Raw genomic sequence first — 17,029 nt, forward strand, 5'->3', positions numbered from 1 at the left:
ACAGCGTGTGTCCTCCCTGAACAGTAGCAAGCTAAATCAATAAATTTACATTTATTTAATGTCTACCAAGTGCAAGAGTTTAGAGAGAGAGAGAGCAGGTCTTGAGTTCAAGCCCCAAGATCCACACTATAAAGAAAAAGAAAATCCTACAAGTCTCATGGGGCTGTAGATCTGTATATATGTTCCATAAGACTCTTATCTCCACTTAGCAAAAAAGCCAGAAGTGGGAGTGTAGCTCAAGTGTGTAAAGTGCCTCCCTTAAGTGAAAAACTAAGGGACAGCACCCAGACTTTGAGTTCAAGCCCCAGTACTGGCGCACGTGCGCGCGCGCACACACACACACACACATACACACACACACACAAAAGGTGCAGTCAAACTTGAACCCAGGAAGTCTGGCTCCACATCCCCCACCTTTAATGATGCCATGATGGTCTCTGAAATCACCAAAAACTATGCCTAAAGTCGGCTTTGATGGGAGAGAGGTATTAGAATTCAACCCAAAGGGAAGGACTCTGGGGACTCCTGCTTTAGAAACCGCATGGAGAGAGATCTGAACACTGAACACTGGCAAGAAGAAGCCTGGAGTCTCCAGTGACAAGAGCAGAGGAGAGAGACACACGCTGAGCATGTGGAACACTCTGAGACACAAGCCCAGGGAGTGGGGATCCTAGGGGAGGGGCCTTGACCTGGCGCAGAGGGCTGCTGAGCACAGGTGATATGCAGAGTGATACGCATCAGGCAGGGCTCAGCCCAAGTCTTCCGGGTGAAGGGCTCCTGGCAAGTCTGAGTTAGTCTCTTCTAGGTCAGGATGTGCCCACAGCCCTTCTTCACCCCCTCACCTGTGCTTGAAGGCGTTGTTCACAATGGCCTTGAGCACCAGTCGGTCCCCGACCTGGGAGGGGCCTCGGAAGTGGAACATCTCGATGGCCTTCAGCGTTGGGTGGCCCCGGCAGAGCCGGCTAAAGCAGACAGGGGAAATGGTCCAGCTTCAGCTGCCAGCTTGGGGCAGCCTCCTCCTGCCCTAGGCTGTCTTAGTCTGGGACCTCACACACTGCCTTCTCCCAACCTACTGACAGATCTGCACAGTGGCAGTCCCATTTCATGGCTTGGAATACTGCGGTCTATGTGCATGGTTAGAGAGGAGCTCAGTTTAGGAAACAGAAGAAAGCCTGGAGCAGAGTATGAGGGCAAACAATGTCACCATTTTCCATTGCAACTTAATAGTTGGTGTCCCCACTTTTACACAAAAACCCTGCTGTCCCACAATACTGCTTGTTACCTGAGGCCTGCTGAAGCACACCTCCTCCAACAAGTTTTCTCTAACCTCCCAGACCTTCACCTTCACACTCACCACCCAGGCTGCCCCAAATGCCATTGCTAAATGTACTCTCCCAAGGTTACCCACAGAGGAAGGGCCTGAGGCAGACTTTAGGATGAGATGAGGAAGAATCTGCCTGGAAGAGGGTGTGGACTGCGCCTCACCTGGCTGCAATGGTGGCCACATTCTCCATCCAGGCCATGATCTGGCCCCCAAAGGTGTTTCCCTGATGATTGGCATGGGGAGGCAAGACCAGCTCCACGCTCTCTACACGCGTTTTCTCTGCTGGCACCATGTGACTGCAGTCTCTGCTGCCCAGATCTGGCCAGGGAAGGGACACACAGAGGAGGCAGGAGGGTGAGACACTCCCCACAGCTGATCCTCCTTGGGTGCTACAGCGTTCTTTCCACCCTGGGACTCAGTGCCCAGGACACATGGGCACACACAAGCTAGCCCTGGGTGAGGAATGGGAGGATATGGGCCTGTCGCAGTGCCGTGAGACAAGATCTAGCAGCCTGAACGCCAGTCCCAGCCTCCACTAGCTGTGGGACCTCAGGCAGAACCAATACCCCTCAGCTGCCCGTCTCTTAATAGCCAGATGTCAAATCTATCCCAACAGGACTGTGTGAAGGTGGCATGTGGGCATGGCTATAAAGTGCTTAGTTCCACACTCAGTGACTCTCCCTCCCAGCCTGAATGATTTTTTTTTTTTTTGTCAGGCATGGGGCTTGAACTCAGGGGGTCTGGGCTTTGTCTGTGAGCAGTTTTGCTCAAGGCTACCACTCTACCACTTTGAGCTATAGCTCCACTTCCAGTTTTCTGGTGGTAAATTGGAGATAAGAGTCTCATAGAATTTCCTGCCAGGGATGGCTTTGAACCTTGATCCTCAGATTTCTGACTCCTGAGTCGCTAGGAATACCATCAGCACCTGGCCCATGAATTATCTTTTTTATTTGTCCTGAAACTGCCTCTCTTTGTTTCAAGGAAGAACTCATGTTTAGAACATTCTAGATATTGGTAAAGAAGCCCAAGATCCCAATCTCTGGGCCTTAGCTAGACAACAACCTCTGTCAGGAGCACCTTTCCTGTTCTCTGTGAAAATCCTGGCAGGATTTTAATCAGGCCTTCATGTACTGATTCAGGACAAGTTCCAGGAGACATGAGGAGGGGGAATCAAGACATAAAACAACATGTCCCTTTGGGTAAAAATAGAGAACTAAGTAATACATAGTATACTTAAAGATGCAGAGAATACACCTGGAAAGATATTTTTTAAAAAGTAAAAACAAGTAACTAGTTGTTTCTGGAGAGGTGGCATGGGTTTTTGGATAGGAAGGAGTCTTGCTTTTTAACTGCATCTTCTTGGGGGAAAGTACATACTTACACAAAAATACTCTTAAATTATCTTAGAGATCTCTGGAATATAGACTTTAAAGACACACTCATAGAACAGACAGACAGACTGATACACACACTCACACAAAGAATTTGATTGTAATTTGAATTATTTGCAGAGAGGGAGAAACACAGAGGAGTGGAGAGAATGATGAAGAGTGAATAATATCTGAACATATTCTGTCTATATATATTTTTTAAAAATCCAGCTGGGTTCTGGTGGCTCATACCTGTAATCCTATCTACTCAAAAGGCTGAGATCTGAGGATCATGGTTCTAAGCCAGCCAGGGTGAAAAAAAAAAAACAAACATGAATCTCATATCTCCAATTAACCACCAAAAGGCCAGAAGTGGAGCTGTAGTTTAAGTGTCAGAGTGCTAGCCTTGAGCAAAAAAGCCTAGGGACAGCACCCAGGTCTTGAGTTCAAGCCCCAAGATCCACACTATAAAGAAAAAGAAAATCCTACAAGTCTCATGGGGCTGTAGATCTGGCTCAAGCTATACAAAGAGCTTGGCTGGCAAGCACCAGGCCTTGAGTTCAAACCAATTTAAAAAAGAAACACCTCACAAGTCTCTGTAGCCCAGATCAATACTACCTTCTGAAATTCTTTGGCTCCTAGAGGTCCAAAATCATTCTGAGGGGAATTCCCATCCATCTCTACACCATTCTCACCATTCCAAATGCTGGCCCAGCACCCTGCTTTCCCAGACTTTACAGCCAAGAAGGCTAGTGGAGTCCTGAATCACCAGGGGCCAGAGAGGTCCACCCACAGGCTCAGGGCAGGGGACAAGGAGCAAGGGGGCAGGGGTCATGCAGGCTACAGGCTACTCACCATCTTGGATGGCACAATGGGCCAGCAGGTCCTTGATAGTGTCCGCATAGACCAGCCTCATGCGCCTGCGCTCAGCTGCTACACCATGTTCAGTCTTTTCCTCCTCTGTCCTTGGTATGACCTGTTTCAGCTTCACCTGTTGGCCAGGGGACAAGTGGGGACTACTCAGGACAAGATTTTTCCTTTTCTTTTCTTTTTTGTAATTTGCCAGTACTGGGGCTTGAACTCAGGACCTGGGCACTTTCATTGAACTTTTTTGTGCTCAAGGCTAGTGTTCTACCACTTGAGCCACAGCTCTACTTCCAGCTTTCTGTGGTTAATTAGAGATAAGAGTCTCATGGGCTGGGAAGGTGACTCAGTGGTAGAGTGCTTGCCTCACATGCATGAGGCCCTGGGTTCCATTCCTCAGTACGACATAACAGAAAAAGTTGGAAGTGGCGCTGTGGCTCAAGTGGTAGAGTGCTAGCCCTGAGCTGTAAAGCTGAGGGACAGTGTCCTGACCCAGAGTTCAGGCCCCATGACCAACAAAAAAACAAAAAAGTCTCATGGACTGTCCTTCCTGGGCAGGCTTTGAGCTGTGATCCTCAGGTCTCATACTTCGGAATAGCTAGAAGTACAGACATGAGCCACCAGCACTCCACTCAGGACAAGTTGTCTGAAGCAGCCCAAGGCCCTGTTTTCTACAACTAGGTTGAACCCCCTCCCCAGGCTGCTACAAGGTTTAGGGCCTCCATTTTCTCTCTCTCTCTCTCTCTCTCTCTCTCTCTCTCTCTCTTTGGGGTAGGTCCATTCGTGGGGCCTGAACTCTGGGCCTGGGCTGTCCTTCAGCTCTTCAGCTCAAGGCTAGCGCTCTACCACTTGAGCCACAGCGCCACTTCCGGCTTTTTTCTTTTTGCTTATGTGGTGCTGAGGAATCAAACCCAGGGCCTCAGGCATGCAAGGCAAGCGCTCTACCACTGAACCACCTTCCCAGCCCTAAGGGCCTCCTCTTTTTTGTGGCCACCTTCCTGCCTCCACCTTCACCTCATATATCATGTTTATCTTCCTAATGACCCTGCATCCTGCAAAGACCCAGAGAATATGGGGTCACTAGAACATGAGGAATGCTGGTGTGAGATATGTAGGAAGAGCTGGCGAAAAGGAGAAGGATGGATGGCAGAGGTCCCTCCCCTGGGAGCTGGATCCCTGGCCTGGCCTCCCGTGACAGGCAGCACTGAGTGGCAGGAGACACGACCTACCTTGGAGAGCTCCCGATGGGCCACAAAGGTGGCCAGGGCCTTACATACACTCCACTGCTTCTCAGAGCACAGGTCCTCGGAGGTCACCTGGATGCCCACCTAGAGAGGTAGAAGAGGCAGGTGGGAGGAGTGAGGCCCCGTGTGCACGACACCGGCAGTGTCACCCAGGCAGGGCCTGAGTGCCAGGTTTCTCTCTCATCTGCCAGACCTGGAAGGCCAGGGACCTCAGTTAGTTCTGGCTCTTGTCCTTGGCTTCCGGAAAACCTTGGGCAACTCACTTGCCTTCTCTCGTCTTGATTTCCTCATCTGGAAAATTGGAGGGGTCACAGCCACCCTGGAGAGTTACTGAGAGGATTAACATGGGGCCCCTATTCATAAGGGATTCAGTAAGTAAATGTTGGCTAAATTTAGAAGGTAGATGCCTGAGGTGCCTAAGGAATACCTGGGTATTTGAGGGGTGCCCAGGGGCAGAGGCAGGCCACTGCTATCCAGCCGGGGTGACGAGGTGAAGCAACCTAGGCCCAAGGCATTCCCCTGCACTCAAAGTGTTCCCAATGAACATCCCATACCTACAACACAGGAGCCCCAGTACACTCTAAGAAGGGTGGGCAGAGCCTTGGGAGGTGAGATAACGGCCAAAACTCAGCACTGGCCCACTGGAGCCACTGGAGCCCTGGACCAGACAGCTCTGCCAGCCTCCATTCCTATACCACAGGCTACCACCGGCTACTGACTGACAGGCCGGCCCTGACAGCATCCAGGAAGCTCAGAAGCCTGAGGCAAGTCCCTTTCCCTTCCCAGGTCTCTGTTTTCCCTCTGTGCAATGGAGCATTGGCCCAGAAGGTTCTGGGTCCTCACAGCTCTATCAGATGGTTCAGAACTCCGGGCCAGGGGCTGTGAAGACAGAGAGGAGGACAGCCATCTCCCACCCCCAGGGCCACCCCACACACCTCCATGCTGGAGTTGAAAGCTCGGTTCACCTTGGCTTTGATATTCACCACTTGGCCAACACTGGAGAGAGGAAAGCAGGTGGTGAGCCTTCCAGAAAGGACAGGAGAGGGAACTGGGGACTCTGATACCCATGGCCTCTGCAGGGTGGGGGTGGGGGTGGCTGGCCAGAGGCTCCAGAACACATTCACATCGTTGATATCACCAAGACACCCAGCCAATTTCACCAGCCATCTTATGAAGCTATATGGCTGATGTCTCCCCTTCCTGCTTTTCTTTCTCCCCATCCGGGTAGTGCTGAACTTCTTTTTGCCCTTGGCTCTCTCCTCAGGGAATCCCTCTTGCACACCAGTCACTCTCCAACATTTCTCCCCATAGGCTGACCTGTGTCTCCCAGTCCTTATAGCCACTGCAACAATGGCCATGTGGCTATGTCGTTTGTTTTTGTTTTCTCTTGTTTTGCAGTACTGAGGGTCAAACCCAGAACCTTGTACACCAGGTAAACACTCTGACCCAGAGGGCCGTATGTTTTGCTCACCTTTGACTCTTGAGTCTCAGGACATAGCACAGCGTGTGTCCTCCCTGAACAGTAGCAAGCTAAATCAATAAATTTACATTTATTTAATGTCTACCAAGTGCAAGAGTTTAGAGAGAGAGAGAGAGAGAGAGAGAGAGAGTAGACAGGGAAAAGGAAAGGTCTTCTTTTTTGGTAGAATTAGGGTTTGAATTCAGGGCCTTGCATGGAAAAGGAAACATTTGAAGAAGGCCCACTATTTGCCAGGTACCATTTTTGAGTCTCAAAACAAGTATGACAGATGGGTCTAGGAGGGATTAAACATCAAGGAGGTTAGCCATTTTTCTCAAGGTCACTCAGCTCACGGATATCGTGGCCAGGATTCTAAGCTGATTGTGTTGGCTGGTACCAGCCCCCTTTTTTCCAGCTGTAGCCCATCATCACTGTCGTCATCCCTACCCATCCCCAGGGAGCCAGCATGCTGCCCTGTGCCTGACTAGAAGCAGTAGCTGCCCAGCTCGTGCCCAGTCAATGGGCTGTGGGGGTGAGGGCAGGAGGCTGACAGCCAGTCACCAGGTGACCTCAAGCAGCCCTTTCACCTCCGTGCACCTCAGCTGGTGAACATGCAGCACACAGGACTATCTCCTCCCGTGCCTGAAAGGCTCCATTCCCAGGGGCCTGCTGGTCAGTGGGCTGCACTGAGTCACAGAGGCCTATCGGATTCCATATTGCTCGACCTTGACTGTCACACCCCAAGAGTCATGTCACCTCTCAGGGTCTTTCCTCATGAGGAAGGTACAGAGAGCTCATGTGCACTGCCTGCACCTATAAGGACAGGGAGAGAGGCAAGGTGACTCAGCCAGCACGAGGCCTGGCTCTGTGTGTCACAGGAGCTTCCCCAGTGCTGGCACTCAATTTCCATAAGTGTTTCTTAGGGGCACTGACATGGAGGAAGATCATTTGTAGGAGACACCTGTTAACATGCGGAGGGACAAAGTGCCATGTCTACAACTCACTTTCAAATGGTTCAGAGAGAGACAAGAGAGACAGAAAAAAAATCTGCCCTGTTATTTATCCATTTGTAGATAAAGCAAGCTGAGCAAAATGCTAATTATTAGATCTCAGTAACAGTGACCATTTTACTACTCAGTTTTCTATATGCTTAGAAAGGGTTGTTTGTGTGTATGTATATGTGTGTGTGTGTGTGTGTGTCTGTGTGTATCTGTGTGTCTGTGTGTCCTGGGGCTTGAACTCAGGGCCTGCACGCTGTCTCTGGCAAGGCTAGCACTTTACCACTTGAGTCATAGCTCTTCTTCTATTGGGTTTTTTTTCTGGTTAACTGAAGATAAGTACCTCAGATTTTCTTTCCCCAGTTGGCAACAAACTGCAATCCTCAATTAAAATGAGGAACTAATAACCATGACCTCATAATGTTGCTCTGAGTATCAAATACATTCATGTATCAAAAGGAATTCTAAGCCAGGTACTAGTGGCTCATGCCTGTAATCCTAGCTACTCAGGAGTCTGGGATCCAGAGAATCTAGCCAGCCCAGGCAGAAAAATTCTCAAGATTCCATCTACAAAATAACCAGCAAAAAGCTGGACTAGTTACATGGCTCACATAGTAGAGGGCTAGTCAAGAAAGAAAGCCAAGTAAATATGAGGCTCTAAATTCAAACTCTAGTACCAAGAAGGGGAAAAGATATCAGAAGTGGTTCACTAATTGTATCAAAGGTACCCTAAATATGTAAGATATCCATAACAGGGGAACTGGAAATATGATATATGGGAACAAAGGAGGCCAGACACTGGGTTCTGATTCTCACAGCCAGTGGTTATATTCAGAAATTTCTCTCTTTTTTTGTAAATCAGAAACTATTGTAAAATAAAAGGTATCTGAGAAAGTATAACAAAGCAGCCACATGCCAGATCTCATTATGAGTGTGGAATGTCCCACATTTTTGTTGTTGATGTGCTAGGGATCAAACCTAGGGCTTTGCACATGCTAAGCAAACACTCTACCACTGAGCTACACTCATAGCCCATTTTCTCATTTCCCGTGGACCTGACGTTTCTTACATCTGCCTCTCCTGCAGACTAAAAGCTCCTGGGCTCAGAGATTATACTCCAGGGAACTCTGCTTTCAATCACAGCAAGGCCGTGGTCCAGAAAGATGCCCAACTAATTTTAAGTACGTCATGACTAACTGATTGGTACTGGGACTGGCTAAGCTTTCTCCTTAATGGTGACACCCAAAGCACCTAGGCAGGCCTGATAAGGCCTCTGCACTTGATGTCCTCGGTACAGGCAGCACATTTAGGAGCAGGCCCAGAGATAAGAACTCTGTGCGCAGGCCCTATAGCCTGTGCTGAACCAAGGGCTTAGCATGGACCTTTAATCCAGAAGCAGGATAGTGACCCAGTGGCAAAGCTCTGGGAAACAAGCTCTGTGCAGTGGAATAAAGAGCTTTCCAACCAGTACCCATTACTGAATAAAGAAGAAAATGCAGACATAGGAGTGCATGCTTATAACCCCAGCCCTGAGAAGACTGAGGTAGGAGGATTGCAAGACCCCCAACTACATTTAAAAAGGGGAGAGGGTCCACTTTCATAATGAATTCCTCACGGTATAAACAGAGGATGGCTGGCTAGGCTTTGCCAAGAGTCCTTGTCTAAGGCTTCTCTGCAGAACAGTAACCACTAACACACAGAGAACACAAGTCTGAACTCAAAAGTCATTGGGCACTGGTGGTTCATGGCTGCAATAATCCTAGCTACTCAGGAGACTAAGATCTAAGGATTGAAGCTTAAAGCTTGCCCAGGACAAAAAAAAAAAAAAGGTAATGAGACTGGGGTTTTTTTTGGTCGGTCATGGGGCTTGAACTCTGGGCCTGGACACTGTCCCTCAGCTCTTCAGCTCAAGGCTTGCGCTCTACCACTTGAGCCACAGTGCCTCTTCCAGTTTGCTGAGTGGTTTATTGGAGATAAGAGTCTCATGGACTTTCCTGTCCGGGCTGGCTTTGAACCATGATCCTCAGATCTCAGCCTCTTGAGTAGCTAGGATTACAGGTGTGAGTCACTGACGCCCGGCCTATAGTAAGACTCTTATCTCCAATTAGCAAAAAGCCAGAAATGGAGATGTGACTCAAGCGGTACAGCATTAGCCTTGAGTGGAAAAGGCCAAGCAAGAGTGCAAGACCTTGAGTTCAAGACCCAGCAGCACCACCACCCCCAAAAAAGGCATTCTCTGTTCTCTGAGCCAGTCTAAGTCTTTCCATTTCACAGATAAGAAAACTGAGGCCAAAATCACACAGAACACTGTGACAATATCTCAGCAACTTCCCACTACAAACGGGTAAAACCCACTCTGTGACACGCAGCAGCAGGCAGCCCTAGCCCCACTGCTGTCCTAGAGACCCCATAGATGGGTCTTTGCTTCAACCCATTTTCAAAGGCCATCAGTCAGTTGAATCAGGCTTCAAGCAGCACAGAACCTGGGCAGCGGTGACAGAAGGGACAGTCCAGGGCTTGTGATGGGAGATCAGATGGACCATGAAGCAGAAAGGGCTGCTTACCTAATAGTGTGCTCAAAATAGATGTCATCCATGGAGGCTGTGACACAGGGGCAGCCGGCATGCCTCTCCGCTGGCATTGGGACAAGAAAGACAGTCGTTAGCAGGCTCCTCACATCACACGGCACTCTGATCAAGTGTCTCCTCCTCAAGAAGCTTCTCTATCTGCATGAGTACCCTACCTACTCCCTACTCCTTGGCTTCCTGTCCCTCTTACCCTCACCCTCTGGAACCCCTTCCTGCACCCAGAACTAGATCAGGGCCATTCACCTGTGGGCTGGATACGGATACAAGAGAAGATCAGAATGAGCGGCCACAGTCATCTCTCTCCTGGCAGTTTTCAACCCATGAAGCAGCCAGGTTGAAGACTACACCATATGGCTGTAGGGACCTGGGCACAATACCAACCCCTAGCCTAGGGTGGGGGGATGGGGAATGAGGTAGAAGCTGCACCAGCACTGTGACATGAGAAGACATTTCAGGCAGGGGGGACTGGCATGGGCCAAGGCCAGGAGCAGGAACAAGTATGACAACTGGAAGACAGTAGCCATCTTTGGAAAAGCCTTCTGCGCTGGGTCTTGGGGCCAGTGGTGGGGGACACTGTGCTGATCACCTGAGAGGCAGGCCGTGGTGTCAATCCACTTGAGCAGCTGCCCAATACTCAGCTCACTGCGCTGGTTGGTGTGGCAGGGAAGCACCAACTGGCTCATCTGCACCTCTGTGGGATTCCGGTACCCTTCACCCCCCACCATGGTGTCCTCTTCCTCTGCACGTGGGATTGACTTCCTGGATGTGCGGCTTGAAAACACGGAGGCCAGGCCCTAGGGACAGGTGGTAATGGAGAGTCAGCTCTCTGCAGATTTCCCAGGACTGCCCAGCCCCAAGACTGAGGAGGATGAAGACCTGAGGAAGATGAGAAGCAGCCCAGAGCCACCTCCAACCAAGCCCACAGAGAGTGACCACTATCTCCAGCCACAGTCTCAGAGCCCGGGGGTTCTGTGGATGCCACCTGTGCCCACCATCTAGCCAACAACACTATCGGCTGAATTTAACCTCAAATGGGGGGATGGGGTTGTGGAAGACCAAGGCTGAGCATCTACCTCCTCCCTCTCCAGCTTGTAGGCTGATTTTTCAAAGTTTTACTCTGCATTGATCTTGGTTTTTTTGGTACCGGGGTTTGAACTCAGGGCCTGTACGTGCTACGAAGACACAATGCCCACCTGAGCATTGAGAACCTGATGCTGAAAGGTGTCAGTCATTTGGGACAAGCACTATGTGATCCATTCATGGGGGTCCTCAGTGCAGTTCATAAGACACAGTATGCTGGTTCCTGGGGCCCAGGGAGCACAGAATGGGGAGTTAGGAGTTCAACCTGAGAAGATGAAAACGTTCTGGAGATGGTTAGTGGTGGAGGTTGTCCAACAATGTAAATGTATTTAATGCCTTTGAAGTACAGTTCCCTTACAAATATATAAAACGTAAATGGTATAAATACTTTAAATGAGGAAATTGTCCAACTATACTTAAAAAAGCAAAACCTAGCTAGATCCTAGTAGCTCTTACCTATGATCCTAGCTACTCAGGAGGCTGAGATCTGAGGCTTGCCATTTGAAGCCAGCCCAGACAGGAAAGCCTGTGAGATTCTTATCTCCAATTAACTACCAAAAAGCCAGAAGTGGAACTGTGACTCAAATGGTAGAACACGAGTCTTGAGAAGCTCAAGGATAGTGTCTAAGTCCTAAGTTCAAGCTCTAGGACCAGCACACACACACACACACACACACACACACACAGCCCAATCATAAAGAGGGAGGGAAGGCTAGGGATAGAGCTCAGTGATAGAGTTTGTCCTGCCCCTCCCCACAAAAAAGGCCAAATGGGTATAATGGCATCCATCTATAATCCCAGCTTGGAAGAGCTGAGGTAGGATAATCTGAGCCAGACAGACTATATATTGAGACTCTATCAAAAAGAAGGAAAAGTGGGGAGAAAAGAACAAGGAAGGAGGGAGGGAGAGAGGGAGGAAGGCCAGGAGGAAAGAAGGAAGAGAAGGAGGGAGGAAAGGAGGATGGGAAAGGAAGGAAAGAAGGAAGAAAGGAAGCAGAGGAGGGAGGGAAGAAGAGAAGAAGAGAGGGAAGAAGAAAAAGAGAGGAGCTGGAGAAAAGGCTGGAAGGAAAAGTCTCTTCCCCTTCCCGTACCCTTCCTACTCAGGAGGCCCAGTGGGCGAGTAAGCTCTGGGGCAGTGGAGCCTCTGAAATTGTTCCAGTAAAGTGAGCCACAGGGCGTAGCTCAGGTTTCGTGCCCACAGGCCTCTCTCAGCTCTTTCTTTCCTGAGCCTCCAGTGGGCACTGCACCTTCAGCTCTGGGATCTATTGACTGTGAGGGCTCCAGGCAGTCACAGATCAGCTGTCTGATCCAAGGCAGGACTGCTGTAGCTGCCAGCTGGTGAATCAGCAAAGAAAGCCCTTCAAACTCACATATGGGGATGAGGTTTCACGCTCTTATGGGTTTCCCTATACAGCCCAGGCTGGCCTCAAACTTAAATCTCAGATAGAAAGTGGCCATGCCTGTCATTCCCTCAGATGGAAAGGACCTGAAAACACCTGGACTGTCTGGACTAGACAGTCTGGACTGTCTAGTCACTGTAAACTCCAGAGCTAGACTCACCTGCACATGTGAGAAAACCAAGCAGGGCCAGGCAGTGAGTTCAATCTTTCTGGCCATGCCAACTATGCTGCGGTGGTAACAATCACAGTGAACATTTATACAGCAATAACACATTGTGTATTCTTCTAAGCATTTTCATATATTAATTAGATTTAATATACACATCAATCCGTGTGATGAGTACAATATTATCTTCATCTTACTGACAAGGCCCAGATAAATGGCAAAGCCCAGCAGCAATCCCAGATGTCCAGCTGTCAGTCTGAGCTCCCATCTACCACACACACTGCTGTCCATCCTCCTGGGGCTACATGATAAAAGGACCAGAGCCCTGGGTCTAGGATGCATCATGACCACAGCTGCAGGACTGGGCAGCACTGGCTCTTTGGATGATTTATCCCACATGGGTCCCATAGCTAATTCAATAAATCCAAAACACAATGGGGTGACTTGCTCAAAATTCCTGATCCCTAAAGTGGTAGACCTGGGACTTGAACCAGGTCTGTCTGGCCCAGAACTGCTACTGGTTCCCAGACACACAGCTCATTCCCAAAGCCCAAGTGTCAGGCACAGTGCCGGGCAGCAAGGAGAGGAGGGCAGTGGCTCCAGGAGTTGTCAGCTTAGGTGGGGGCCTCTGGGGTGCCAGGCTGCTTGGTTTTCAGGCTCTTGCAGGGAGCTTGAATGTCCAAGCAGCAGGGCTTGTTGCCATGGTAACCACTGCCAAGGCGTTTGCAGCCTGGCTGTGCACTGGGGCCTGCATGGATGACTTTCTGGGTATGGAAGTGGGTAGAAGGAGAAAGTGGGAAGACTATATTTGCTTGTTCTTCTGGGAAGAATATTGTAGAAAGAAGTCCTAGAGAGAGCTGAAGAAATGCAGGAGGCAAGATACAGAGGGCAAGCCAGCAGAAGAAAAAGAGCCGATGGTCCAAGGTTCCTGGGCTATAGTCAGACTATACCATATCTGGCTGGATGTTCACTAAGAAGGCAGGACTAGGAAGCAGTGGTCCATCCTACAGATGAGAGACAGGATGGGCAGAACCCTGGGCAGCAGTCAGCAGCAGCCTGAGTTCCTGTCCTTTACCTCTTATTGTAGGTCAGTCCTGACCCCAAGAATCTCCTGTTTCCAGTGCTACACTTCCTGTCTTCCCATTGGATTCTACATGCCTGGAAACAGTGTCTTTGCCTCATTTATCCATTCATTCCATCATTTATTCATTCATCAATCACCTCCTGTGCATGGGGCCCTTGGGCCAAACACCATAAATTCAAGACAAATTAGGCCTAGAAGGGCTTGCCACATAGTAGGACTTCATCAAAAGCTTACAGAGGGATGACCAGAAGCAGACTTGAATGTAAATCATTCCCAGTAAAGAAACTGGGCAGTCCAGTTTCTCCAACAGACAGAAATACAGTGCTTGTGCAAACAGACCTGAGCCCCTGTCTAAAGTGGAGTGAGGACCTCATTTCAACTCTCCCCCGAACTCCTCTCGAAGGAAGGGACACAGGCTAGGCTAGTGCACAAGCAGTGGGTACAGAGAGGCTCAGGTGGTTCCAGGCCAAGGCTTTCAGAGTCTACCTCTTTCCTTGGGTTCCTAGTCAATCTGCCCTTGCCAGGGCCAGGCCATGCCAAGCGTCCCAGCCCCAAGGTGGGCATCCAGCCAGTCAGGAGGCAGGGGTGTGTGCAGTCAGGCAAGGTTTGGCCAATGGGACCCCAGAGTAAGGCCACTCCTCCCAAGAGAACAGAGATCCTGGCTGCAGCTAGGGTCTGGGCTACAGACAGAGCCCTGACAGCTGACATGGCCAAGACACCAGAAGAGGGCTTGCAGAGGTCACAGACGTGCTTTCTCAGACCTCAACCATGCCACACCCTGGCCCAAGGCCACAGCAGACCTGGCTAGATTTGATCATCCTAGACTAGGCATGAGCTAAGGCACCAAGTGCCTCTTCCTGGCTGGAGTCACCTCATAGAGTCAGATCAGGGAAGCCTATGTGGCCAAACCCCTCAAAGCTGTGGCTAAAGCAGGGAGAAAAAGGCTGGTCCAGTGTCAGTCAACCAATGAGAAGCCAAGATAAGTCCCTTGGGCCAAATCCCTGTCACCCAATCTGACAGTAGACTTCATCCTGATTTCCTCCCACCCTTACAGGCTCAGTAGACCCCATGCCCTTGCCAGTCCAGACTCCTGCACTGCTGATGAGGATATTCAGCCTCCCAGTGCTCCACCTCCTCCCAGCCTCCACACACACAGAACCCAACGGGGTTGTTCCAAAAAAAAAAAAAAAGTCAACTTGCTCAAGCATAGCCACTCACTTGATCCCACGTTGCAAGACAAGGTCAAATCCTCCCGACTCCTCCCATCACAGGGCTGCACTGTTCACTTGGCCCTGGGGTCCACACAGACCTTTCTAAAGAGCAACCCCTCACCAGGCACCTCCCCGGCCCACGACACGAGGATGGCTCCTGCTGCTGTCAGAGATGGAGGCCCAGCCACCACAGCAGCTCCTGCCACTGGCCCCAGCAGCTGCCCTGGCAACTGCAGACCACGTGTGACAGTCTCATCACTCCCACTCCGTTATCTGCCGTGGGACAGGATGGAATCCCTAAGTCTGCCACTGTCTGACCTGTGTCCCCACCTCCCCCCGCTTCATTCTCCTGGCCTACCTTCCTCAGGGGAGGCTGGGGCCTCTAGGCCCCTGCAGCCTGGCCATCTCCATTGCAACACCACAACTCTCAGCAGGCTGTGCCACCACGACACCTCCACACAACAGCGACCAGGCCACGCTCAGGACAGGTGCCCACAACCACCCATGGAAGGCACAAAAGAACAGGTTAATAACGAGCAGCCTTGGAGCTAAACTTGGAGGACTAGAACAGTGTGAGGTGCAGAGGCCCCCAGGAGGAGCAGAGAGAAGTTGGAATGACAATGGTTCTGGAAACATAAGTCAGGGTGCTGGGGAACAGGTGGGAGAGTACTGCCATACCTGCAAGGGTAAAAACAGAGGGGAAGGGGCAGTCAGGAGCATGGAGGCCATGCCAGGGAGTCCCAGAAACCCTAGAAGACCCTGGAGAAGGGTGTGGTTCTTGTGGTGAGTGGGAGGAACAATGGGGATAGGGGGCTGTAGAGCAACAGGCTAGTGCAAAGACATTGCTGCCCCAGTGCAGAATGGGCCTGGGTGCCTCTGAAGTAACCCATCATGACACTGGCCGCACATGGCCCTTAGGGAGGGTTCAAGTCCAGCTCCACAACTTAGCTGTGCAACCTCAAGCGAGCTGTTCAATCTCTATGAAAAAAAATTGGGGAGGTGAGACGGGGAGTAGGAGAAAATGAGGGAAGGGGTAACACTGTTTAAAAAGAAGTGTACTCATTACCTTACTAATGTAACTGCAACTTCTCTGTACAACACCTTAACAATATATATATATATATTTTTTTTAATTCTGCGATAATTTATTCTTTCTTTCTTTTTTTTTTTTTTTTGCCGGTGGTGGGGCTTGAACTCTGGGCTTGGACGCTGGTGGTATGCTCTTCAGCTCAAGGCAAGCACTCTACCACTTCCCATTTTCTAGTGGTTTCCTGGAGATAAGAGTCTCACGGCCTTTCCTACCCGGGCTGGCTTTGAACCGTAATCCTCAGATCTCAGCCTCCTGAGTAGCTAGGATTACAGGTGTGAGCCACCAGTGCCCAGCCACCAATCCTAGAGTGCTCAGACTGCAAAAGCAGTGACACTTCCTCCCCTTCCCTCTCCCCTAGGCACATGGGAGCTGGAAGGCAGTCCCACGAGGGGCCAGGGAGAGGAGACCTTCGCCCACCCTCACAGCCACCAGCCAGGCTCCATGAAAGGCTTCATTGTCTGAGCCAGGCTATGGAGCAGTGAGTGGCCCAGGCAGGGATGCCCAGTTCCTCTCCAGTCTCCCAGAGACCAGTGCAAAGAACACCTCCTGCCACTTCCCACCAGCAAGGCAGAAGCAACTGTCAACATTCCAACGTTCCCTTGAGGCTTATCCCAAAAAAGCTCCCAGGTGGCTCTACACACGCACAGAGGACCACACAGGAAACGCATGTACTGAAAGCAGAAATGCAAACAAATCCAGTTAGGGAGCCAAATAAGGGAACAGAAAATTGCAGATGGAATCCAGATCCTGCCATCAAGAACCTCATTTGGTGTTGAGGTTCCTAGCAAACAAAGCAAAAAATGATAGCAATACATACCAAACTCCTAATTGAAAGAGGGAACATTTGCCCACATAGCCATCTTGGTGGGGGAGGGAGGAGGAAAGGACACCAGTGCATAGTTCCATAGGATTTAAGCTTAGATATTCTACAAATAAGATTCTGAGAAGATAAATAATGTGTATATGTGTCCAGTGTATTCGTACTTAACACTTTTCAAGATTTAGAGATTGGTAGGGTACCTCCTATGCTGGGTGCTAGTGGCTCATTCCTGTAATCTTAGCTGTTCAGGAGGCTGAGATCTAAGAATCACAGTTCAAAGCCAGCTGGGGCAGAAAAGTCTGTGGAGATTCTTTTCTTTTCTTTTTTTTTT

The 17,029-nt window shown here is 50.0% G+C and overlaps 1 protein-coding gene across 1 annotated transcript in view; it reads right to left on the bottom strand.

Moving 5' to 3' along the window:
* Acot11 (acyl-CoA thioesterase 11) overlaps positions 1 to 17,029 on the bottom strand; it is a 43,102-nt gene that overhangs the window by 6,277 nt on the left and 19,796 nt on the right. Inside the window, exons 2-8 of the mRNA XM_013022290.1 lie at positions 10,434 to 10,641; positions 9,824 to 9,893; positions 5,738 to 5,798; positions 4,788 to 4,886; positions 3,550 to 3,685; positions 1,486 to 1,642; positions 843 to 962 (exon numbers count right to left, since the gene is read on the bottom strand). Of these exons, the coding sequence (XP_012877744.1) occupies positions 843 to 962; positions 1,486 to 1,642; positions 3,550 to 3,685; positions 4,788 to 4,886; positions 5,738 to 5,798; positions 9,824 to 9,893; positions 10,434 to 10,572 (782 nt within the window). The 5' untranslated portion in view covers positions 10,573 to 10,641. The remainder of the gene's footprint in view (positions 1 to 842; positions 963 to 1,485; positions 1,643 to 3,549; positions 3,686 to 4,787; positions 4,887 to 5,737; positions 5,799 to 9,823; positions 9,894 to 10,433; positions 10,642 to 17,029) is intronic.

The sequence above is a fragment of the Dipodomys ordii genome, unplaced genomic scaffold, assembly GCF_000151885.1.
Source record: "Dipodomys ordii isolate 6190 unplaced genomic scaffold, Dord_2.0 Scaffold61, whole genome shotgun sequence".
NCBI lineage: Eukaryota > Metazoa > Chordata > Mammalia > Rodentia > Heteromyidae > Dipodomys > Dipodomys ordii.